Source organism: Anser cygnoides, chromosome 7 (assembly GCF_040182565.1).
Source record: "Anser cygnoides isolate HZ-2024a breed goose chromosome 7, Taihu_goose_T2T_genome, whole genome shotgun sequence".
NCBI lineage: Eukaryota > Metazoa > Chordata > Aves > Anseriformes > Anatidae > Anser > Anser cygnoides.
Window position 1 is genome coordinate 8,977,106 of NC_089879.1, and position 24,509 is coordinate 9,001,614.

The 24,509-nt window shown below is 38.1% G+C and overlaps 1 protein-coding gene across 5 annotated transcripts; it reads right to left on the reverse strand.

The window, feature by feature from the left end:
* Window positions 1-1,168: 1,168 nt before the first annotated feature.
* Window positions 1,169-23,684, reverse strand: TDRD1 (tudor domain containing 1). 5 transcript variants are annotated; one of them, XM_067000403.1, is made up of 26 exons: window positions 23,019-23,683; window positions 22,162-22,259; window positions 20,911-20,981; window positions 20,584-20,728; window positions 20,081-20,186; window positions 18,906-18,966; window positions 17,229-17,333; window positions 16,711-16,893; window positions 15,897-16,040; window positions 14,780-14,951; window positions 13,537-13,608; window positions 12,929-13,105; window positions 11,628-11,735; window positions 10,033-10,203; window positions 9,382-9,633; window positions 8,485-8,604; window positions 7,686-7,796; window positions 7,316-7,486; window positions 6,536-6,778; window positions 5,937-6,053; window positions 5,603-5,713; window positions 4,499-4,666; window positions 3,989-4,204; window positions 3,735-3,781; window positions 2,098-2,226; window positions 1,169-1,483 (listed from the first exon to the last, which is right to left on the reverse strand). In XM_067000403.1, the coding sequence occupies exons 2-25, from the start codon at window positions 22,220-22,222 to the stop codon at window positions 2,134-2,136; spliced, it is 3,225 nt and encodes a 1,074-aa protein (XP_066856504.1). In that variant the 5' UTR covers window positions 22,223-22,259; window positions 23,019-23,683; the 3' UTR covers window positions 1,169-1,483; window positions 2,098-2,133. The 5 variants fall into 5 exon arrangements, with proteins under 5 accessions (XP_066856504.1, XP_066856506.1, XP_066856505.1 ...); XM_067000405.1 differs by having other exon boundaries at window positions 1,169-2,226; window positions 14,780-14,828; window positions 23,019-23,684; XM_067000404.1 differs by having other exon boundaries at window positions 1,169-2,226; window positions 20,584-20,701.
* Window positions 23,685-24,509: the final 825 nt, after the last annotated feature.

A 24,509-nucleotide genomic window follows, 5' to 3' on the forward strand; every position in this document is an offset into this window, starting at 1 on the left:
AATAACAATAATAATAATAATAGTGATAATGGTAATAGTATTAACAATAATAATGTGTAAGAAAACAAGTGATGCACAATGCAATTGCTCACCACCCGCTGACCGATGCCCAGCCTATCCCCGAGCAGCCGGCCCCCCCACCCCGGCCAGCCACCCCTATATATTGTTTAGCATGACGCCAGATGGTATGGAATACCCCTTTAGCCAGTTTGGGTCAGCTGTCCTGGGTCTGTCCCCTCCCAGCTCCTGCTGCACCCCCAGCCTGCTCGCTGGCAGGACAGAGCGAGAAGCCGAAAAGTCCTTGGCCTGGTGTAAACACTGCTCTGCAACAATTAAAACATCAGCATGTTATCAGCAATCCTTTGTTCAGACATTATCTCACATGAAAATTTACTTAAAAATTAGATTCTATACTAGCATTTAGATATATAATCCACACAGACTTGATAGAGTTTATCATCACTTCAAGAAAAGACTTCAATTACAGATTAAAAGGAGCAGAGAAAAACAGAACAAGAGGAACCCAAGGCTACATATCAGGAAGTCTAAGAGGTTTCCACATTTCTTGTGTGATTTGTTCTTAATGTTCCACAAGACTTCATCTGAAATGGAGTAAAATAAAGCCTTTGAACCATTCCAAGTCTCTTCTCCATTTCTTCCACTGTCTAGAAAAGGTAACCGCCAAATAACCTCTCACTGTGTCTAAGTAGAGCACCAACTTCGTTCCATTTTTTTAATGACAGATTAGAACAAGCAAAAATTCAATCTTCATATTTTTCTTTTTTCTGCTTTTCAAATGTAGACAAAAATGACTGTTAGTCTACTGCAAAGTCAGCAACTAGTTGTTTAGTTTCAGAAGATTCGTATTAGCAGCAAGGAACGGTGGTATGTGGAAAAGTGAACAAAAGCTGCAGGAGAACCATAGCAGCAGTGAGTTGTTTTGCATGCAAGTAAATGCTTGTAAAGGTCACACTTGTCCCAGGAGGCTAAGGGAGGCTAAGGCATAAGATGGACGCAGGCGCGTTTCAAGACTGAGGCACTCTAGAGTGCCAAGAGAACCAAGTGGAAGAGTCAGTTTAATTACACTGCAAGAATAAAATATAACAAAATAAGAGGCAGGAAAAATATCTGAGGCAATTTAAGTGTAATAAAACATTAGGTCAAACACTTCACTTTCACAAAGAAATTTAATATCAACATCCTTCTACTTTGAACAGAGCCAGAATTAAACATATTTACTTCAAGAGAACAAAAAATGTATCCCTGCAGCTTTAGTAAGCAAGTATCTACTGTGCTCTATAAATAATGATTTGGCATCCCTTAGTAACATTGCCACTGGATTAGTCAGCAATGACAAGAAGGTATCAGCTGCATTAGAGAAATACTGAATCAAATTATGAATGGGCTGTCACATCCTAGAATAGGACTTCTCTATTAGTGTGGAAAAAAAATGACAGGGTTGAAATCTTGACAATGCAGCTACCTGTAAGAGACAGAACAAAGATCTCATACAACTCCAAAATATTCACAGGTGCAAATTACACAGCATAAGTGTAAACAAACACTTGTGCACACTTAAGTGTTTACTGATTTGAGAACTACCTATTTGCAGCCTAACACAAGATTCATCCTTTAACAATACTGAAAACAAGTTTGAGAAAATTTCAGTCTAACTTCAAAGACAGGAAATTATGTTGACAGAAGACTGTAATCAAGATAAGATAGCAAATGAAAGTAAAGAAAGTAAAAGAAAGTAAAATTAATGGTACCAAAGTTGAAGTAAGCTTTAGATTACATTAATTTTAAATCTAATTTTACATAATATATTCAAAGTGCAATGACCACTCCATAAGGTTATGCGCATTCAATAGCTAAGTAAAAGTAAAAAAGCTTACCAACACTGTGGTACCAAAAAAAAACCCGAAAAGAAAATTTAGCTTGCAGATTTGAAAACATTGAAGTTACATACTTATTTCATAATAACAGTCCAAGCATACAGATTGATACAGTTATTTAAACAGCAGAATTTCTTCTAAGTGACTTTCATTTTTAGTATGATGAATACAATTGCTCTTCCAAAAATGGAATTGCAGTAACCTGGTACGCATACAAACGAAACAGCACGTCACAGACTTAGCAGTCCAACAGTTTTTTCATTTCACTGAACCCATCTGGATTCCCATATTTGTTTAGAAGGAAGAGGAGAATCTGTTCGTGTTTTTTAAGCTGTGGAATAAGCAGAAAGTATTAGAAACACAGTTCTAAAAATTGAAGTGTAAATTTGTAATTTACATTACAATTGTAACTTACAATTGTTGTAATTTAATTTGTATATCCTAAAACTACAAACTCAGCCAAGTCCCACACTAAGTCACTGAATATACTGTTCCTTTCTGTAGTAAAATCTTCGGGGGGAAGCCAGCAGAATTCTAGCCAACTTGATATTTTTTTATTTTTTAAAAAGAAAATTTCAAGACCAAAATCGACGGAATACTCAAATTATGGCATAGATCAGGTTGTTAAGTTTTTGTTATTTACACACACCTATTTCAGTACAACTTAAAAGATCAGGAAATCGTCTGTCTTCTCTTCATGTCATGAGACTTTGAGCCAAACTTGTTGGAATGAGGAAGGATGATAAAAAGGTAACCAAAGTGAAGTCACATGAGATTAGAGAGAGAACAAGCCCCAAAGAACTGAAAGATCAAAGAGATCTACAGGGGGGAAGGGAAAGGGAGCTTCAAGAGCCTACACTGGGACAGGGAAATCTACTAGACTCTTCCCAAGCTTAGTTATGTTATCTTTCTGCTACTAAACTGCTGCTAACTACACTGCCTTTGAAACAGCAAGATCCTGAACCACCAGAAATGCTCTCTTCTTACCTCCCAAATATAGTAGTGCATGTTTTTCTTTTGGCCTAGGTGCCTCTGGCTGAAAAATCAAAACACCTTTACAAAGGAGTTTGCCTTTAGAATTCCAAGTTTTGCTTATTCCTCTGACAAAGACCCTTACTTCAGAAAAGGTTGCTGTATCTTTTCTGGTACACTTTAAGTCACTTTCAGTAATCTAGAGTTGTTTCTAATATTTCACGAACGGCCTAAGTTAAAGATTAGCAGTGCTAAAACCAGAAAGCTTTCAAAAATTACACAAACATGCTATTTCTGTGAAAGACTTTTTCCCCTGCAAATAAAGAAGAAAAGATTTTGAAACTAGCAAAGCCGTTACACGTTCCAACTGAACGCAGACTCTCATCCCTAGCACCATGACAAAACGTGGCAGACGTTAACACTCATCTGTGCTACCTGAAATACATATTGTGAGAGTCCTCTTACATGCGCAGCTGTCTGCCAAGTTGCATCCACAGCAAGACACAGCTTTGTTACTGAAAACAATCCAGTTGCCCTTGGTCAAAATGATACAGTCTATGCAAAACACTGCAACTATCTTTACACAGTAGACAAAATTAGCATCCCTGAGCCCTTGAACTCTACCGGAAAAAAAAACCAGCTGGATGTGTGGCAGAACACACAGAGTGATACATACACAATATCTTCTCAGTTTCGGGATGTTCTAATTACTACCATGTACAAAAGCTGAGAAAAGTATTGGGATATTCACTTCACATACCTTCAGTGTTTCAGTTAGCTATTCTCTCCCTGCTCCCATTTGCTTCCCACACAGGGTTTCTTTTAAATTCTGGAAAAACTTAAAGTACTGTTTGGACTGAATCTTACCTGTATTTTTAATTCTGTGCAGCAGCATTTGGTCTCACTTCCATTGCCTACAAAAAGGACAAACAAACCACAAAGTAAATGAATGATCTAGATTAACTGGGAAAGCAGTGCTCATGTGTGAGAGTTGGTATGTGGAATTCCCTAAAATTTCAAAAGAACAAGTCACTCGGGCATCCCACATGTCAAATTAATTCCTAATTCCTAATTAATTCTTCAAATTAAGTTTAAATTAAGAAGTCTGTAAAAATAAGTACCTTGATGCACAATATCTGAGTTTTCAGCTTTGCAGATTAAACCTTCTGTTACTAGTTTGTCAACTATATTCACACTACCATTTTCACACTGTTTCTCCACTTTTACCAAGTTCACGTTTTCATTGATTCCCTTCACAGTAATTGTGACATATTTATTCAACAACATTTCTTTCAACTTGTCAAGTAACAAAGGAGACCACTCAGCTTTCTTTATTCCTGGAAAAAAGAGAAGTACAATCAAATTTGTTCTATGAAGAGTTACTTTATATCACTTCATCTTACATATAATGTCATCACAGCTTTTGAAACTATAACACTAAATTTTCATAGTAAATAGTTAAGATTCTACAGCTAGTTAAGAACGTTTTCTGAAACAGCCTTCACGGTATTAACCGGTATACTATTTCAACAGATCGTTATGTTTGTTGTTATTAAGGAATGAACACTATATCATCAGGATAGACGCAGATTTATAATGAACTTTTGTTGTTGTTTTTATTTTTTTGTTACCTGCAAGTGAACACATAATTGTTTGAAAAGGAAACTTTAAGTAGGAATCTGTGATCGGCAGGACATTTGAAACTGGTAAAGTTTCTGTGTTCCCATAGTCTGCATATAGCACTTTCACTGTGGACTGAGAAACTTTTAGAACAAGAGCTCTGTACCAACGCCCATTACCTGAAAAGATCAAAACAAGCAGAATCAGACAGATTATGATGAGAACAGAAATATTCAGCTTTACAGTTTCCCAGGAATTTTTAAATACTCTGGTATACAGACAATGCCACTTGACAAGGTAAAAACCCACAGAAGAACAAGAGAACCGTTTCTGATTGCGGTATTTATACTGACTTAAGTGTTTCTTTCAGAATTTTGCCCAAATCATACAGACAAGAGTTTTACTGTGCTACTGTTTTGGGATGTCTATACACCCACCCCATTGCTAGCTCCTTTATCTGTTTTCCAACACATTCCTTTAGCGTATGCTCAACACTTTAGCGTATGCTTAGTGTTCTCTGCCTAGTATTTTTTAATTCATCTATGCTGTTTTCCATGAGCTGTTATCTGATCTAGCACCTACGTTTATTTTTATAGCATTTTCTAAGTTAAGGCTGTTCAGCGCTTAGCTGGATTTCCTGTAGCAATGCACATGCAGTCAATGTTTAATATTACTCACTATTTTTTAATTTTTTTTAAAGGTGAGCTAATGCATCAGCAGGGAATGCCCTCTTCTAAAAGAAGAAGGCAATAAATGAAGGTTCCTAACAGTTAAAAATACCTTTGACTTGAATTAACAGTTCACTAATCCCTTGTTAACCTAACAAGGCTGAATTATTAGTTGTTATAGCCAGTGGCACCTACCCATGCACAGAGAAAGCAACAAAACAGAAAAACATCCAGCCACCTACAAAACAGAAGTGGGTCTGTACAGATGCAAGGGCACTATTGCTCTGCTATAAATTTCATGCCCCAAGACGCAGGGCAGCACAAATAAATTTCAGTTTAAGCAGTAACTAGCTATTCTTTCCTCTTCAAGTTCCATACATTTTGCAGTGCACAACATATTCCACATTCTCCTGGTTAAGAAAATATAAGAAAGATGGATTCCCTCACCCGAAAACCTGGCACAACAGGCTTCACCCGTTTTTGGTGTGAATGACTGCATCTTATAAGATTTGCAGTAGTCATCTAGTTCAATCAGCTGCCTAAGTAGTTTCTCATGATCTACAGAAGAAAAAAAATGAATGTAACGAAGAGCACAATTATTCTTAAGCTCCCCTGCCCCCACTCTTGGCTTTTTTTTTTTTTTTTTTTAATATATTTGTACTTTTCTCCAATCCAAGCTATGTTTCTATGTAGTTCAGTTCACTACAGGCAATCATTTTATTAACTAGCTCGCAGCAATAACTTCTTACTGGTATTAGGAGCAGAGAACACTGTTTCTTACCTTTACTTTGAACTGGAATAGCATAGAACAAATCTGGGCTTACAACTTCTGTTACACAGACAGGTACGGTTTCATCCATAGCCAATTCTATTGGCTTCCAGTGCCCAACTGAGGTTTCTAAGAGGAAGAGCAAGAAAGTGCTTCATGCTGCTTTTTTTCCCAAGCATATACATGTTTTAAGTATGTTACGGAACACACTTTTGAATTTTAGTGACAACCGCATGGCTTTATTTCAAGAAGATAACTATAAACCAAGATAATTCTTGCTTAATTTGGTATTCTTTATCTACTAGGTATAGAAGTAGTTAATTAAAAAGCATTCTGGAGAAATAAGATACGGGAAAGAAAACATGGAAAAAGTTTTCATCATGCAGCAAGCTTACAACTCTCCACTGTCAAACATTCAAATAACATTCAAGACAAACACAGATTTATACTTTTTTTTTGTCTGTAATGCCACCTGCAGGGCACTTGTGTTCAACTATAAAAACCTCAAGATAATATCAATAGTAAACATACTGTTTTGAGTTTATCTATGGTTAAAGGCTGGAAAGTTGAAAATTGTCGTTCAATCTAAAAGTTAACATTCATTTAGTTACCTTTATTGTCAGACTTATTTGGAAGATTACTTTTGTCTTGTAGATCTTCCCTTACAGCTAATTTTTCAGAAGTTAGTATCTCATTGATCACTTTTGGATAACCTGTGGAATTATCAATAAGCTCTACACCTGCCCCATCTCCAGAAAGGGAAGTTACTTTGGCTTGAAGCTTCATCCCTGCAGAGAATGCATGAAGTCTTTCTGTTGCTTCTGGAATCCATTTGCTGTTAGCAGGCTTTATACCTAAGAAGGAGGAGATCTGTTCAAGATAACTCCATTAACTGACTTTCTCCAACATTGTATTTTCCTTTAAAGATCTAATTTTTATTTATTTTTTAAAACACAACTTGAAATACCAAGGCTACTTTGGCTACCTTAGGAATACACAGTGTACTTCATACTTGTTAGCTGGTCTCTTTCCTTTCCTCAAAAAGGAAACATTTCCTCAGGACTCCCAAGTTTTATTTTCTACATCTTACAATACTCTACCAAGTAAATCCCTAACCCTTAGCACAAATAACACTGAAGACTGTTTATGAAAACGCCATATTAGACTGCTTTATAAAGGGCGCAGAAAATCATAGTGTTTTAAGAGACAAAAAGAGCAGAATATGCCTCGATGAAATGAGGCATATTGTTTCCAGACTCTGGAAATAACACAGACATTTATAATAAAACACAGTTCTGTGAAGTATACCATGCATTTACCTCCTTCCCCACAAGCAACAAGTTTCTACATGCAGTAACACTTGTAAGGAGAGAACTCCTAAGAAGATCCACCTGAAAGCCAGCATTTAATTCCTTGAAATGGCAGCTGTAGGAATGAGGATGGAATCTGCCGTATTTTATCCAGTGGTACTTCCTCAACATTCCCGTAGTCCACAAAGCATACTTTAACAATTCCGTCTGAAATAACATTTTGCACCAAAGCACGATACCAGTTACCATCATCTGATTTAAGAAAAGATTAAAGAAAAAAAAAACACATTTCACACATCTAGTGCATTTACCAGCAGATTTTTTTTTTTTTTTACTAGTAAATAAAACCAATTCTTTGCTATCTTCTACCAATATAAACTATCAGTTAGGGTGGAGTTTTTTGTGCTTTATTTCACCCTGTTAAACTGAAATATTTTAGTCTGCCACTTACCAGAGAAAAAAGCACAGCAAGGTTCTCCACTCTCTGGCTTAAAAACATTTGGAGGAGTTTTCCGGCAGTATTCAGACAATGATTTATTAAGTAAGTTTAGAGCGCGTAACTCTGAAGAATAGGAAGAATTAAAGACAAGATCAATAGAATAAGTGGGATTGAACATTATCAATACTTCTGTGGTATAGTTTACATTTAAAAGAGTTAATGGAAGATTTCAGTGAAATTTAGTATTTTATTTGAAAGAACTGTGACACTGAATTAACTAGTTAACTTACCAGGCAGACTGATTTAGCAAGAAGTGAGAAAGCTGATCTTTACTGACAAATAGGTAAGTAGCCACAAAGTTTGTCTGCAAATTGCTGTATAGGAGCCTTTGAGGTCTGGGCCTCTTCCACAAGTCTAACGATCTGTGAAAGAGGTGTATCAGCTCTGACATGGGTTGCCAAAATTAGCAGTGATCCATTCTGATTAATAGTACCTCCAATAACTGTATTGCCAGATTTTTTAGTCACATTCGTCAGTTCACATGAATTAAGAGATTTATCTACCACTAAGCACCCTTCAGTACTATTCAATTGCTTAACTTCAACATTTTCACATTTCAGTCTCAGAGCCACTACGTGCCCTGATTCAATTTCATCATTTTTCTTGTACTCTTCGCTCTTACATACAAAAATTCAGAGGTAAGACTTGGTGCTATAAACTCACTTGAAACAGCAATGCATTTGAACTATAACAACTGAAAAATCAGGAAGCAAATAAACTACGCAGGAAAACAAAAGCTGAAGAAACTTACCACTGTTTGAAATCTGACAGTAGAATTCTCCAGGATTGTACAGCGTACACACTATCACATCTACTGTTTGTTGAAGAGTTAATTTATTCCATCCCCACTTTTTTTTGTTTGCTGTGTCCTCTAGAGAGGAAAGAGAGAAGTAGAGGAATTAAAATAATTTTTATAGAAAAAAATCACATCCTGTATATTCATTCTTTGTGTACTATAATTTCTCATTATAAGTAAACCAACAGACTAACTACCAGTGAGAACCTTTTTGTAATAAAAGCAAGAGAAACATGCCAGTTGCTTCACTACAGAGAAGAGCAAGCCATAGGTATTTGGGGAGCGGTGATCACAGAAAGTTTCAGACTAGACAACAGTAATCTGAGCATGAGGGACTCTGTGGAATTGTAGTTCCTAGAATCTAAGTTGGTTCCTTAGTCCCCTACCTATCTCACACTGAAGCTTCGATCACTAAATGCACGAAAGGCAGTTTAGGCCACTAACCCCTTTAGTGTTGAAGTTACACAGGCTACTGCAGTTGAACAGCTTTTGAAAGACTGAACATATGGCTTCAGATGTTAAATATAGACAAAGATGAGCTAAAGGGCAAGGGCATAGAAACGGGCAGGTATTAACCAGTCATATCCTACTTCAACTAGAAATTTTAAGACTTCTGACCAAAGAAAATTAAATTCTTGTAAGATCTTCTACAAGTAAACAATTGCAACTTCACTATGTATGTGCACACATACACAAACACATGATTTCTTCATGGAAAAGTCACAATAACTAGACTTCAGAGCTGTAGAGGCTAGATTTCACAATCTGGACTGGACAAAGAACGTGGTTCTCTGTACATACTCTAGTAGGAGGTTAAATACTACCACTTGAGCAGGACGTGCTTGTACTCACTATTTGCTTGCTTAACATCGCTTATTTCAGTTGCTGGCAAGGAGGCTATCCTTGATTCCTCAGCTGCACAGTTTTTCAGCAGGAGATAGCTCGATATATTTATTTCCGGAATAACAGATGCATCCACAAGCTCCACCACAGATCTATAACTCTCTTTATCCACTACTTTCACTGTCAGCACTTTGTCTTTCACTAATTGTTTCATAAGAGAAATAGCTTCTGAGGACCAGGCTCCCATTAGTGGCTTTACACCTGAAAAGTCAAATAGCATGGAAAGATTCAGACGGCAGATTTCAGAGGAAAGATTCAGAGGGGATTCAGATTTGTCCCAGTGGAGGGGAAGAGACAGAGTTCAGCATTTCAAAATACAACATGAAGTTTTATCTTCTCCTGCAGTGTTAAAGCCACAATAGATTTAAGAACTCCACAAATCCAGCAGGTGACTGAATTTTGCTTAGAAAAAAAAAGCACACGCAAACCTAAGAATAGGCACATTAACATAAGAGTTTTCTAAGCATACAAGTCACTAAATAGGTTAGGAAAGATTTTAAATACGTGAGGAAAGATTTCTTCTTGTTTTGTACATATGCTACAACAGTTAATTAAGAATTCTGAAAATTCTTAATTTTCAGAAAAAAGTTTATTTCCTACCTGCCAAGGTACATCTTATGGCTTGAGCTGGCAAGTTCATTAATTTTGGAGTCATAGGACGAAGTCTGGTTGGCTGGAGAACTTCAAAATTCCCATAATCTATGTATCCCACCAGAACAGTATCTTCAGAAGCATATGTTATAACAGCAGCACGATACCAAAGATTGTCTTCTAGAAATGAACACACAGACATTCGTTATACTAGATACTTGCTTCCAAGAACAGAATGATTTTTTGGACAGAACAATATAAGACAAAATAGCAATGTCAACACAAGACTTGAAACAACAGAATTACAGTTCATGCTAACCTTGACAAAACCCTGCAGAAGACACCTACCACCATCACCCCTCATGGGAGTTAAACGTTACAAACATTCTTTCCATAAAGAAGCCCCAGCACGCAAAGGCATACTGCAAGAAAAAATAAGCTCTACACCCACACAATGTAGTTAAATTCAGTGTTAAAAAAAAGCCAAACAGGATCTCAGCAGACTGAAATGGCATGCAGTTCAAAGACCACATAACAGATCTAATATAATTTACGTATTTTAATTCAATTAAAAGATTTCAGAAACAGAAATAAAAGCTCTCTCTCAAATTTATCAAGACAGCTAAAGTACTGAACTGATGGTTTTCCCCAGCTAAGCACCTGAAACCAGTGTCCACTCAAACACCAAGACAGCTTATTGACAGTACCAGCTTTTTCTGAATGTGTAAAAAAAAAGTTTATTTCAGCTTATCTGTTCAGTTTAACAGCTAATTTATTAAAAGTACCAAAAACATATCAGAAACAAAAAGAAATGATGAGGAATGCTCATAGATTATGTAAAGAGGCTGTAACAGCAACATTTCTGACCAGAAAAAAGGTACAAGAGCAGCAATTTTTTGTCTGTTTTAAAAAGGTGAATGAAAAGAAGAAATATCTGTAAGGAGGAGATTCATCTTTACCCTCCTGCTCTCAGGCAAACAGGACCTCATATTCTTACAAATAAAAGGTATTTCTTTCATGTAGACTGGACAGTTCCAGGCACATAACACTGCCTTATGCAGAATACTAGTTTAGGTTTAAACAAGATGTAATTTTGTAATAAGACTTGTAGAAACTTGACAGTGATGGCTGTCACACAGAAACTAAGTTATGAACATACAGTTCATAATTACCAGGGTTTTGCTACATAACCTGTTGTGAAGAACCCCATCAGGGCAACAGTGCTATATATAATCCTGTCTCTTCTTTACCTTTTTTGGGGTGTGAAATTTCAAGCCTATGCTTATTTCCAGTCACAGGAAACAGCATTAAATCAGTTTCTTCATGGTCTCCTAAAAAGCTCCTTTACTCAAAAATGAATGCAGTGTTGTTTGTTTAGTGATGGGGCCATTTTATGATTCTTTTTTAAAAATTGGTAAATGATGATGACATCTATCAAATACTATTCAATTTAAATTTAAAAAAACACTATGAAGTGCAATGCAGAGCTAAAACTGGACAAATGAAATAGTCTGTATAAGACATTTCTAAACATAATTGTAAAACTCATTTAAATTTGGCAGGAAGTTAAGCTGACAAATTCAGAGTCGTACTTCCACTTTTACCTGTGAACTGAGCACAGCACAAGTCTCCTGAAGCAGGACGGAAATCTGGATTGCTAGGAAGTCTGTTACAGTGTTCATCAAGACACACCTGAAGCTCAGCAAGATGACCTGGTATTAAAATACACATGTTGTGGAAAATACACTGCCTGATAATTAAGGAAGCATACAAATGTTAAGTTTAAGGCCATAAAGAACAGATTGTAACATAACGGAGGTTATTTCATGTAATGTTAAATGTAATACTAAAAAGAAGTGATCAAACTAGGACTTGCACAAGGAGAGTCTTGCACAACTCTGAGAAATCACTACAGGGAAAGCCAGTCAGACTCTTTCAGTACAGTAACATAACTGAAGCCAGTAGGAATTGAACACGGATAGCGTAATCACGCTGTAAAGAAGCAAAAGGAAGACAGCTCTTCAAACAGGTAGATGTCTAGTGTAACTTTTTGCCAAAGGAATCATAAGCTATGAGTCTACCCAGAATTCAGAGGAAGACTGGGTAAGTATAAAAGAAGAGAAAACCACTCAGGATTAGTAAACATGCCAGATCCCATCCAGCTGCAAAAGCCACTTCAGCTGAAAATAACCGTACACTCAGAGAGTGCTAGGAGGACACAACCCACGAACTTACTCTGCTCTCTCCCTCCCCCAAACGTCTGTTTAAGGGCATTGTGTGAGATGCACCAAAGCTCCCCCTAGCCTAGCATTCTGATCCACTGTAACTGTTACTTGTCTTATATTCTACTGTATCAGAAGACAACAAAGCAGGGTTTGGGAATTGTTATCCGGGCTTCTCTCCCTTCTGAAACTCAGATATTCTCCCCACTCTACATAACAAAGAAGCTCAGTCCACACACCCAGCCTAAAAGGCAACTTCTCCCCACTGGCATAGCATTACAGGCATTATAGGAACAAAAAGGAATAATTAAAACCTGACACACATTTCTGAATACCTGTGATAACATATTTAACATTTAAGAGAACACATTTATTGTTTAAATATACAAATTCACTCAACAAGCTTGCTATAATCCATACAAACACCATCTTTCTAGTTTGGACTACTCAGACTGGCAACAAATGATAGCATCGCCTATTAACTTGGAGGTGAACAGCTAATGCTGCCAAAAACATCCTCTACAGCACCATGGCTCTTAACTGAGGCACAGCCTAAAGCCACAGGAAATCTCCATTATAAGGTCAAACTATCAGACCAGCAATGCCTCCCTCTAGAGGATCTCTCTTGAAGAAAAAAGTGCCATACTAAATACCCCACAGCCTGTTTTCAACAAGTCACTTACGGCCACTGCGCATCTGCTGACAGAAAAAGTTGTCTGGATTTTGAATATGGGAAACCACACCAGGGAACGTGTCTCCAATACATACAGAGACACACTCTGCTACCGACTTTCCACAGCAAAGCAGATCTTTATCTTCAGGTGTTTTTTCTTTACCTCCCATAGAATGGTTTTCTGACACTGTACATTAAAGAAAAGGAAAAAGATGTCACTGATCAAAAGCTAGATGACTTTGCAATGTGCGACCTCACCAGGCCAGATTCAGAGATACTTATACAAATTATGCTAAATTAAACTACAGAATTAAAACATGCTGAAGCAGTTTGTTTTGCTATACTCTTTGGACTTTGAAGGCTCATGCCATTTTATCCATGAAACTAATAGACACATCATCCTCACTCAACAAGCATTTCATACTGTTAAAAAGCACAGGTGCCAGTGTCACTAGTGAGCTGAAGGAAGCTTCCCTGGCCAACGTTTAAGTAGGATGTAAAGCTAATGAACAGCTAGAATATGTAAACTACATATAAAGCATCACCCCATCTGTGAGAATCTAAGGCTCCCCAACCTTTTTCAGCCTCCTACTTAGAAAGTATGGTTTGCTTACTCACCTTTTGGAGAGTCTGTTCCTTCGGTATTACTTCCTGGAGTTAAATTAGACCTCATTTCTAAAGGCAGTTTATCTAAACAGATGCAAGAAGCAAAGCAGTTTAGCATACAAGTTAGTCATAGTTCAGTTTCATTTAAGAACCATCTTCTGAATCTATCCTATGTTACTATCCTGTTCTTATTTATCAAGCAATTAATACACTTAGAATGTGAGACAGAAGTAGACTCAGAGTAACTCAAGCATTTAAGCTTCCTGACAACATGCATAGCTCCAAGACTGTTTCACTAAACAAACAGTCATGATCACCATTTTCTTGTAGACATTACCAGAAAATACTTGGCTGAAAAGCGATTGAAACTTTTCAATTCTTCACAGCCTGTGTCTAAACTTGCAACACCAAGTACACAGGATTTACAAAGAAATCCTGAGTTTCTCAGTAATTACATATTCCATTTCGGAAGCATGAAACAGTATTTCAAGTTTTCAATATAATTCTTTTCAAATGAAAGCCTGAGTACAGATGTTTAAATTGCTTGTAAGGTCATGAAATGCTGCTTGTGTCTATTCCATGACCAAGAGACTGCTGTGATCTTCTCTCCAAGAGGCTGATAAGTTATATTAGTTTGTCAATGTAGTAAAAAGCAACTGGATGTGAAATATGCCCAGCACGGTCCTGAAGCAGTGGCATTTACACAGGAATAAGGTGAACCATCCATAGACTGCAGAGACTACGGCATGAAGATAAGCTTCCTGCATGTGAGGAATTTTATCAGGTTAAGAAAATGAACTATCACTTTCTTCAAAATTTCTGGGGCTGCAAATTAATGAAAAGAATATTATCTCATCACTATACTGTTCTTGCTCTGGGGCCAGATTAAAAATAGCCCTCCTAATGATGACAGCAGGTACACCTTTTCTGTATTGATCTGGTTCTACAATCAAACCCTTAAAGCTCAACTGAAAATATCAATTCAGACTCAATTTTAAGGTCATTAAACATTAAGATATTTCAGGTACAGTTACTTTAAAATAGCCTCTATTAAAAGGCAAAATATAATTAAAAAAGTATATAAAAAATAAAATCAAGGGGCAGGTGGGGAGGGAGGGAAGCAAAAAAAGAAAAAAAATCCTCTTCCAAGGGTCTTGGGGAGTGTTGTGGAGAGGGAAAGTGAGCATGAAAGACTTAACAGTCGTGTTCCCCACCTCCCCCCTAGCCCATTTCCACCCCCACTCCAAACACTTACAAAAATCTGGAAGAACAACATCTACAGCAAATCTTGACATCATTTCCTCCTGTAATATGTCAACAACAATTACTGAACAGGTCTTTCCCATGAGCTGGGAAGAAAAGATGTCGACGCCTTCATTCCATCCTCTTTGTTTTGGATCATAATTAGCAAAGGAACACTTAATTGCCTGGAAAGAATTACCATTAAAACAAGGAAGGTTGGGGATTATTTGCCCTTTAAAAATATGAATAAGTAATTAAGGCCCTCCAAAATATCATCCGGTCTGTAAGAGTAAAAGCTGCTGCTGAAATCTGAAGCACTATCAATTCAACTAACTTCTTTACAGAACAGTTAAAAAATAGGAAGTTATGTTCAAACTGTACACTGCATTTCCTCAGGACTACAAGGTGTGCCTGTATCACATTACGTCTGACTACGGGTGTATGTCGTAACTTGCCTGCAGGAGACACTGAGGGTTTTAAGACAAAGTTCAGAAGGCTGTCAAAGTCTACTACAAACCCAGCAGAGTCGCGTGAACACACTACGAAAGACTGTTCCGATAGCTGGTACTCAGGGCACCCACTGGTTGAAAGAATGCTTCTTTATTCTTTGTGTCAAGTCAAACATACCGTTTTGACCTGTGGATTAAAGCTAGACCATTTATTTTGTAATGGGAGATATTCACACAGCATGCAACGAAGTCAGTTGGATGATGAACAACTACCAGAACAATTGCAACTTAGACCAAGAGCTGTCAGTACTGCAGACGAGGTTTGCCCAAATTCTGAGTCATTTTCACCACTGCCTAAAACCAGATTAAATTACTCGAGCAGGCTGCACCCCCTACCACCCTCCAGCACAGAAGGGAAATGTGAGCCCGAACATCCCACAGTTATTTTACCAGCTCAGAAAACAATTCTAGGACTAAGGAAAAAAAATAATATAGGTGGCCTTCCTCACTGCTATGGAACATTTCAGGACATGAACCTCTGCGTAATATAGCAGGTTTTATGCATCACTTTCACTGAACACAAAATACTGTGATAATGACAGTTACACTGATACAAGAGCTATACTTATTTCAGAGCTACTCATTTAAAATCTCAACTACTGTTACGGAAATAGAACTCACACATGGAGGAAGCAGTTCAATGTCTTTGTGAAGAGCTTTAATCCAGGAGAGTGGAATATTTTCTTCCTTTCCATAATCTATATAGAATACTTGCGCTTTCTTTTGCGATATATCCACATCTTTAACCAATGCTCTATTCCATGTCTGTATGGGAATAAATACTCTTAGTAAGAACACAGCATAACAAACAACCACAATTACTGCACTCCTCACTAAAACACACACTTCAAAGCTTACTTTATTCCACCAGGTTTGTTTTTAAACAAAGGCAACCAAGCAATTTTAAAGCAAATCAAATGAACCTGACACACGTCAACACTGACTGCTGTGAAGATAGTTATACTCCTATGGATCTGGGCTTTCCTACAGAGAATCACATCTGCTAACAATGAAGGAGGAAAAAAAAAAAGGAAAGAAAGGGGATGGGAAGGGAAATGAGAACTAGAGGTGACTACAAAAAAAGCAATCAGCAACCAGGTAAGAAATGAAATAAATAAGCAGAGGCATACTCCAAACTAACTAAAGTAATTTAGATTTGTTATAAACTCCCATAGCCTTCAAGAAACACTAGGACAAACCACTTCTACACGGTTTAAGTACATAAAAATATATAAAAGTAAACTTTTTAGAGGGAAAAAATAGAGCGCCTTCAATTTGAGTTCCAGGTATTATAAAGTTGCTAACTATCACAATTTCAATACAATAAACAGATGTCTAATCAGCAACTTTCACCTGTAGAGACATAAAAGCAAAACTTGCAAAGACATGATAAGCTCATTATAAAAGTGTTATTTTATGGACAATCGGATCTTACCTGATCCAAAGAATTCCTTGCAACGCAGACTTCTCCTTTGATAGCCACATAATGCTCCTGAATAACCGTGTTAGCGTAACAGTCTTGCAGTTTCACAGAAAGTTTACTGATCTGGTCTAAAACTTCTGGAGAAGTCATCTGTATATAAAATTCACTTGGACTCCTGAATTCTGTTACTGTACCCTGAAGAGAGAACATAACAATGATACAAGAACACCCCGCAGTCCATTATTCAGCACCAGCGTGCATTTCAGTAAATGCATTTCACCCTACACCTGCTGCTGTTCTTTTGTTTTGAATCTAGCAGTAGTATCTACTCAGAACAAAGAGACAGCGATGTTCACCATCACAGAAACAAATCTTTCTCCATTATTCCCTCCCTTTGCATTTACTTATCTTTATAAAAATAAAGACACTTTACAGGCAAACAAAACGATACAGATTGCTGAGGTAACATACAGCTACGCATGCTTAACAATGCTTCAAATGCCTCTTGCATTCTTTCAAAATTGAAGTACCTGTACTTCCATAGCTTTTTTGAGACCTAGGCTCCGGAGATCTGACAACATTATTTTCTTGCACTGCTCTTCTGTCTTGAGGGAATCCGCAGACGTTGAATTACCCTATTTAAAGGAGCTACAAGTTATGTTTAGACTGGAGTTGTTCAGCTGCATCTTTGAGTAATAACAAATGAAAAAAAGAACATTTTATCATCTCAACAAAAGCACATTTGTAGATACTGGTTAAGACCTCCTCATTGGAATTCAAAGACTTTGTATTACTCTTGGAAATAACTATAACATAAATAGTTATATTTAGTTCATAAAATAAATAGTTATATAATAACTAAATAACATTATCAAGAGATACACTGAGGATGAAAAACAAGTGCTGAAGTAGTCTAGGCAGCAGTCATGGCTTCACCTGTTCCTTTCACACAGGACCAATGACTCTGCTATACTTCCTGCTTATGAGGCTCTCAGAAGAGGAATTCAATTCCACCTGCTTCCTTGCAGCTTTAACAGAGTACATTGCAGCTACTGCTTAACAGCACTTAAAAAAAAAGTAACATTGCACATTTAGTGTAATCTGCCTAATGCGTACCATCCGTGTCTGCGACACCCTAAAAACATCACAAAAAAATCTCATACACATCCTTAAGGAAAAGTACTCTTATATTCAGACCAACATACTTTGGACAATGCATGACGACAGAGACTGCTGTTATAACTTCCAAATTAATTGCTTACTTGCAACAAAGATTCTTCAGAACATTTCCCATAAAAATGCTCCTCACAGTCCAACGGTAAAATACATTACATATCGAACAATCTTTTAACGTGAGCTCTCTTACTTCCCCAGAACTTGCTTGAGACTCAGAAGATGAAACAGGGAGAAATAAAGCCTTCCATTATTTCAAAATAATCCTCTAGAAATTGTTTATTCATGTTGTATGCCCTCTTGATTTAGAGGTCCCTTGTTACCAGTTTATCAGTTTTAACGGAACAGTTACAGACACGCACAGACAGCAGAAAGCTTTCGGAATGTACTAACAGAAGTCTCATGACCAAAAATGAAGCCTACTTTCTAAATTTTTTCAAGAAGTTAAACAGATGAACGAACAAAATGATAGCAAAATGATCTCCTGCAAAACTGTTCTTAGGAAGTCCACAGGAAGAAATGTTTGTCTGAAAATAAGATCAAAATGCTATGAAGGAGAGCTGCATCATGTTTAAATCCTGTTACAGCAAACAAGCAAGAGTTCATCTGCATCTGTTAATGTACAAGACTACATGACATGTATTCCTCCAATATTTGCCAGGCTTCCAGCTTTAGCTCATGGATACAGGTAGAAATACAGAATTGTTCAGAACTGGACAAGCTACATCTGTATCCTTCCTAAGATATTTCTCTAGCAACATCATACATCTTAATTTTTAACTTTATCACAAATGTTTGTGTTTTTTTTTTTTTTCGAACAGAAATCAAGTTTATTGACAGTCTTGCTAGTAGCTCTAGAAGTAACATACTTTTGAATGTCTCTCCTAGTAACTTTTGATTAGAAGCATTAATCTTTCTAAAATGAGTAGATTATTATCTTTGGAATTTGCTCCTTCCCTGGACAGGTTAGATCATATCCTGCAACTAGCTTACAGTAACTTCATTCAACACATAGCAAAAATCATATTCTATACCTTAAGGTAAAGTCCTGTCTTTGTTTTAGCAGGTATCTTGCCTCCATTGTTATTACTTGAACTGTAATCAAAGAAAAACATGTTAGTTTTGAAGAACCAAAGACCAGACAAGGAACATTCATAACACCTACTTGCAAATAAAACAGAAAAGCTGCGTTAATAATGAGACGTTTGTGTCAACCCTTATTCCTCCTCCAAGAAAGGACAGAACAAATTTGTTAGTTCTCTGTCACATAACATCTGGTGTGCTTTTTGTGATACCATCAACAAAAACTATTTAATTTTGGTTAAATTGGAGAAGAAATCTCACACTGTTGTGGCATTCTGCTAACACTGCAATCCCAAATAAGCCTTAAAAACTGTAGAAACCGAAAAAAAAGATAAATCTTGCTGTTTCAATTGAACACACAGGTAAAATCCAGATAACGTGCCAGACTGAATCCCCTTCTCCTACACCCGTGATTCAGAGAGTGTAGCAAAACTTATGAAAAAACACCTCACTCGTAAACTGATTATGGAAACCTGGCTACAGGCTCATGGAACAATTGCTATCACCACTCTTTGCTAGTGTCAGCCTAAACGCTCAGATTTCCAAAACTTCTCCAAATCCAGGCAGTTTGTACAGTATCATAACCTAACAGAGCTTCATTTAACTGAAACAGACTAGACAGCGATCTCTTGATCATCTCAGCTGGCATGTCAAAAAATGATAAAGAGCAGCTAGAGAATGAACTGGCTGAAACAACATCTTCTAATTGCAACTGTGCTGATCAAAAATAAAATATCCATAAAGCTCAATGACGCTACAGTTACATTTAAAATTTGCCTCTTCAGTCTGTTAAAACAGTCCATTAATTGCGCCACTCCTGATAAGTACAGGCTTATTTGTCCTCCATTCCCTACGTCATCAACAGCAATAACACAGGTGATGAACTGGTATTCTTACCACATGCTCACATCATTCCAATACTAACACAAAGCAAAAACATTTCTGTTGACTTAATTCACACTTAAGAACTCTAAACACTATCACGTCATCCTGATGTAATACTAGCCTAAGAATAAGCAACTTATTTTACTGTTATAGTGCCCTGATACGGTAATTTAAGTTGTACTAAGAGGGATATCATTATATTTCTGTAAATATTATTTAGCAGAGCTTTTAACAAACTTACTTCTGTTTAACTGGCTCACACACAACACTATGGGATGGCCAATCTTTCTTCTGACAATCTACAGAGCAATAGTATATTTGCTTACACTGCGAACATCTGAGGGATCCTAAAAAAAAAAAAGTCAAAGAAACATCTATATGGGAAAAGACAACAGCTGTTAAGATACTAACTCCATGTATTATTAAATAACTGCTTACAAGGGGGTCCTACTACAGTTCTAAGCAGATACAAACAGGTGTTTTTATTCATCTGTAGCTACCTATTACTGCTCCAGTTGCCCCAAATTCCTTCTGTACTGAAGAAGGAAAAAAACATTTTGATTGAGAGAGATGCTCTTCATTTTCTCACTTTTGTAAATCCAATTACTTTATGAATAGTCACTACATTTGCATATGACAAACAAAATACATTTCTATGTTAAGGCATTTTTGAGTAATTCTTATGATCCTGCTTCACTGACAAATACACCATGCATCACAGACTACAGAGTAACAGCAACTTACCAAACAGACCACAATGATGGCAAGTTCTCATTTGAGGAGGTGATGCTAGTGAATTGAAGAGACTCTTATCATAGCCAATAGAGAAAACATTCTCATAGGAATATTGCAACTTCTTTGGCTTCTCAATCAAATCAGAATGCGATACCTGTAAAAATCTAAGGTGATTCTTACCAGAAAAAGCAATCCCATTGGATAGAAATATTCTCATGTATCAAAACGTGACAAAAGTTTCAAAGTTCTAGAAAGAGATGATCAATTTATGCTGATCATTCTGCTATCTAGAAACACTCAGAATACGTGGGGCAATTATAAAGTGCAGTAACTCACAGTACGTCCTTTATCAGTTCCAGCTGCTTGTGGCAACTTTCTTCTACTGGTTGCGCCTTCCATGGAACTTCCTAAGAGAAGAAATATTTGCAAAGTGATCTAACAATACTAATGTGTGCCTGTGTTATGGAGTATTTACAGGAAAACACACAAGTCTTCTCTATTTCTACTGTTCTGCTAGCACATTTGAGCAAACGGAGATGTTACAGGAACATTACATATTCTGCTAGTCACTTCTTATCATTCTGATACCGCATTTATTCAAACCCTACCATCAGTGGTATTATTTGAGCAACAGTTTCTCTGCTCTGGTCCTATCACTCAATAGAGGCCTTAATGACCACCATCCATAAATAAGCAAGTACTCAAAAACAAAACACTCTGAAACTACTTAAACAGATTTTATTTTCAACTGAGTGCCTTATAAGCCTTATGATTTCCCAAGTTTATTCTTTATGTGAACGCTTGTCTTGTAGAAGTTGTTTGATAAATCTGCATACCAACGTATTCGGAACTATATTTTTTTACTACTGGGTAACTCATTCATCTACAAAAAAGACGTTGTTTCAGTCATAGACCACACATGCCTTTTTGAGCTTGTTCCAGTCCAACAGGCTCATTAGTCCCAATTCTCCACTAAGCCAATATAAAGCTTATGCGGCCCTTTTTCTACGTGGAAGCAAATTAATTACATTTAATGAACCCTCCAGATGGCTGCATACCAAGCTACCTCAGATCTCCCAGTAGCAATCCTCCCCCTCTCCCCCCCATTTGGAATAACTGAGAGCATGGAGCAGAGAATAGTGAAGGCAAAAAATATTCCTGAGTGGACTCCGATTCCCACTGCACAATTGCACCAAATTCCCCAGTACTCCAATTACTCTCATTTTACAGTTATCTAAGGCATTCCTGGCCACCCAAGTCTGAATTATTAGGAATTAGTTGCATTTATAAGCCAAACTTTTACTGCTGATCCTTACAATGATTACGCATATACAGAGGAAAAAAGAGTTAAAATACCTTTGTCAAGCTTTGGACAAAATCTCTTTTTATTGCAGTTGTTCACTCTTGTGCTGCAGCTTAAAGTAACACTTTCTGTACTTTTTTTTTTTTTAAACACACACATTTGACCAAAAAAAAGTGTGTAATTGCTTCACAAAATACTCATTTCTGTTATGTATTTCACAGGTTCAGCCTCCAAACTGAGGACTTTGCAACAGAAAAGTGGCTCTCCTCTGCTTTAACCTTTACCTGGAACTTTATTACCATTGTCCTTCACGTGAAGGGGCTGGGCCATCATGTCAGCATTCATACCCGAGTATGACAAAGGGCGATTGTATGCCAGGTAACTAAAGAAGCATAGATTTAAGAAATCAATTCAGGCAAGGACACAAATTTAAAAATTGAATATTTTGAAGTCATATTGTGAAGTTATCTTTAAAAATCACTTTTGGAAGGATAATTCACCATCAGTTTACACACTAAGAAGTAACAGCTTGTGCTAAAGGTATTAACAACAGTTCTGACCAAAGGTAAGTAAGCAGCAGTGCTTTACAAGAGGGATTTGCTGAGAAGCAGGAACGGTTGTCACAAAGGGTGACAAGCTAACTGAACCACTCGCTTCAGTAAGTGACATCTACTTGTAGCACCAGCTAAAATCCACCAGTTCACCCACCCAACAATGGGATCAGAGCCCCATGTGAAGGCTCCGCAGCACAGCAGAGCCCTGAGGCGAGCCAGCTTCTGGACCAGCACCGCCAGTGTCTGAGGGGAAGGCAGGCAACGGGATGTTACCAGAAGGAATTTTTAGCACCTGCTTTCCAAATGTTAATGCACCATACACCTATTTTAACTATAAAAAGGTTCTCTTACTACATTACGATGAAGAAATTAAGTTACAATCTACTCACAAATAAAGCAGAGCTGCCTTTGAGCATACCCATTTACATGGCAATCAAGCAAACCACTAACTAACTCTCACAACCGAAACCACATAGAACCAGCAGGTGCTACTTTAACTAACTGGGGACAGAATTAAGCATTTTTAGCCCCAAGACACCCAGCTGGGGCCCGGCCCGGCCAGGCCAGGCCAGGGTACTGGCTCTCACCCCGACCTCGCCGACCCCCGGAGCACTGCGAGGGACCGGGGCCACCCTGCGCCCCCCGGGCTGCGCCACGCGGCCGCTGGGCCTCGCTCGAAGGCCGAGGGCAAACGAAGACACCCCGGCTGCTTCCTCCTCCGCTTCCTCCTCCTCCTCCTCCTTTCTCCTCCTCCTCCTCAGAGCCGCCGTCCCTCCCCCGGAAGGGCTCGGCCCGGCCCGGCCCGGCCCCGCGGGACACGTGCTGCGGGGGCGGCTGGAGCTGGCGGTGCCTGAGGCAGCCCGGTGGGGCAGGCACCTTCCCTCTAAGAGCTGTGAAGCTCAATAATCAATAAACTTCTGTTTTAAAGCGATTTTGCCCTGTGGCCTAGAAGATGTGGTGCTTCATCCATCTCCCCTTTCCTCGTGTCCCGGACGAGGCGCACCCTGACGTCCTGACCCTGCGGAGCGCTGTGGTGATCCCAGTGCCATGCAGTTAAACATTCACTGAGAATAAGTGAACCGTGGCTCTTCTGGTGCTTAGGCTGCTGTACCCACTGCCAAGATGTGTAAAAATCAGGTAGAGTTTATTCTTACAAGTCAAGTGGGGCGGGTAGAACGATCTCTGTCACAGACAGACACAGAGGCGTGGATCTAGGCTCCTGTCTGCCAAATTACTGATCCCTACTAAGTATACTCCAAAGAAAATGTGTTGTGTTAAGAGCTGGCTAAATTTTTTCTAGACGGCTGAGTTATTACCTACCAAAGTCAGAGAAGCAACTCTCCTGGCTCCTGTGAACTTCAGCCCACTGTGGCAAGCAGCAGAAGCTGGCTACAGTGGAGTGGCTGCTGATAAATTTGGTAGGAGTATGTGGTATTTCAGGAAAATGGCCAAATTGCCCACCATTTTGCAGCAGAGTATGCACAGCGGGGTTGCAGAGAGTTGGGGCAATCACAATGCAGCCTCCATTACCTCCCCGCACCATGTTCCTCTGTCCCCAAGATGAGCCCAGTAATTAGTGCCTAAGAAGCACTAATAACTGAGGCATTAAGAAATGCTTCCCTGGCATTCAAATCTCTCCAAAAAAAAAAAAAAAGTTTATACTATCTTTGTAATTTAACATATCCAAATATTTTTAGTACCTTTAGCTGGCTAACCATTTCCACCCCCAAGGATGAATCAAAGCAACACTGCTGGTCTGAACAGTCTTTTGGAATGACACTAATTAACCTTATAGACTGAGCTGGAAGAATACTGACAGGATGCAGTGAAAAGGAGAATCAAGGATCCCACTGGGGACAGAACTTTATCAGCACGTGAACTGGCATGAAGTTTTCTTGCAGTTAAAAGTTTCAAAGAATGACTGAGCCACAACGACTGTTCATTTCGTTGTTTTTGTTTCTTAAATGTTACTTGGTCATTTGGGACATTCCATGCCTTAGGATACTGCATCCAGAAAGGGCATGAAATGACAGCAGTGAAAACTAATTCTGAAAAGAAAAAGAACAGGTCTGGCATCG

Coding starts and splice junctions, on each gene's coding strand:
- TDRD1 (XM_067000403.1), bottom strand. CDS start 22,222: ATGAATGCTGACATGATGGCCCAGCCCCTTCACGTGAAGGACAATGGT. Junction 16,041..16,710: donor CAAGGAATTCTTTGGATCAG/GTAAGATCCGAT, acceptor ATTCCCATACAG/ACATGGAATAGAGCATTGGT. Junction 4,205..4,498: donor AATTATGTGTTCACTTGCAG/GTAACAAAAAAA, acceptor TCTTTTTTCCAG/GAATAAAGAAAGCTGAGTGG.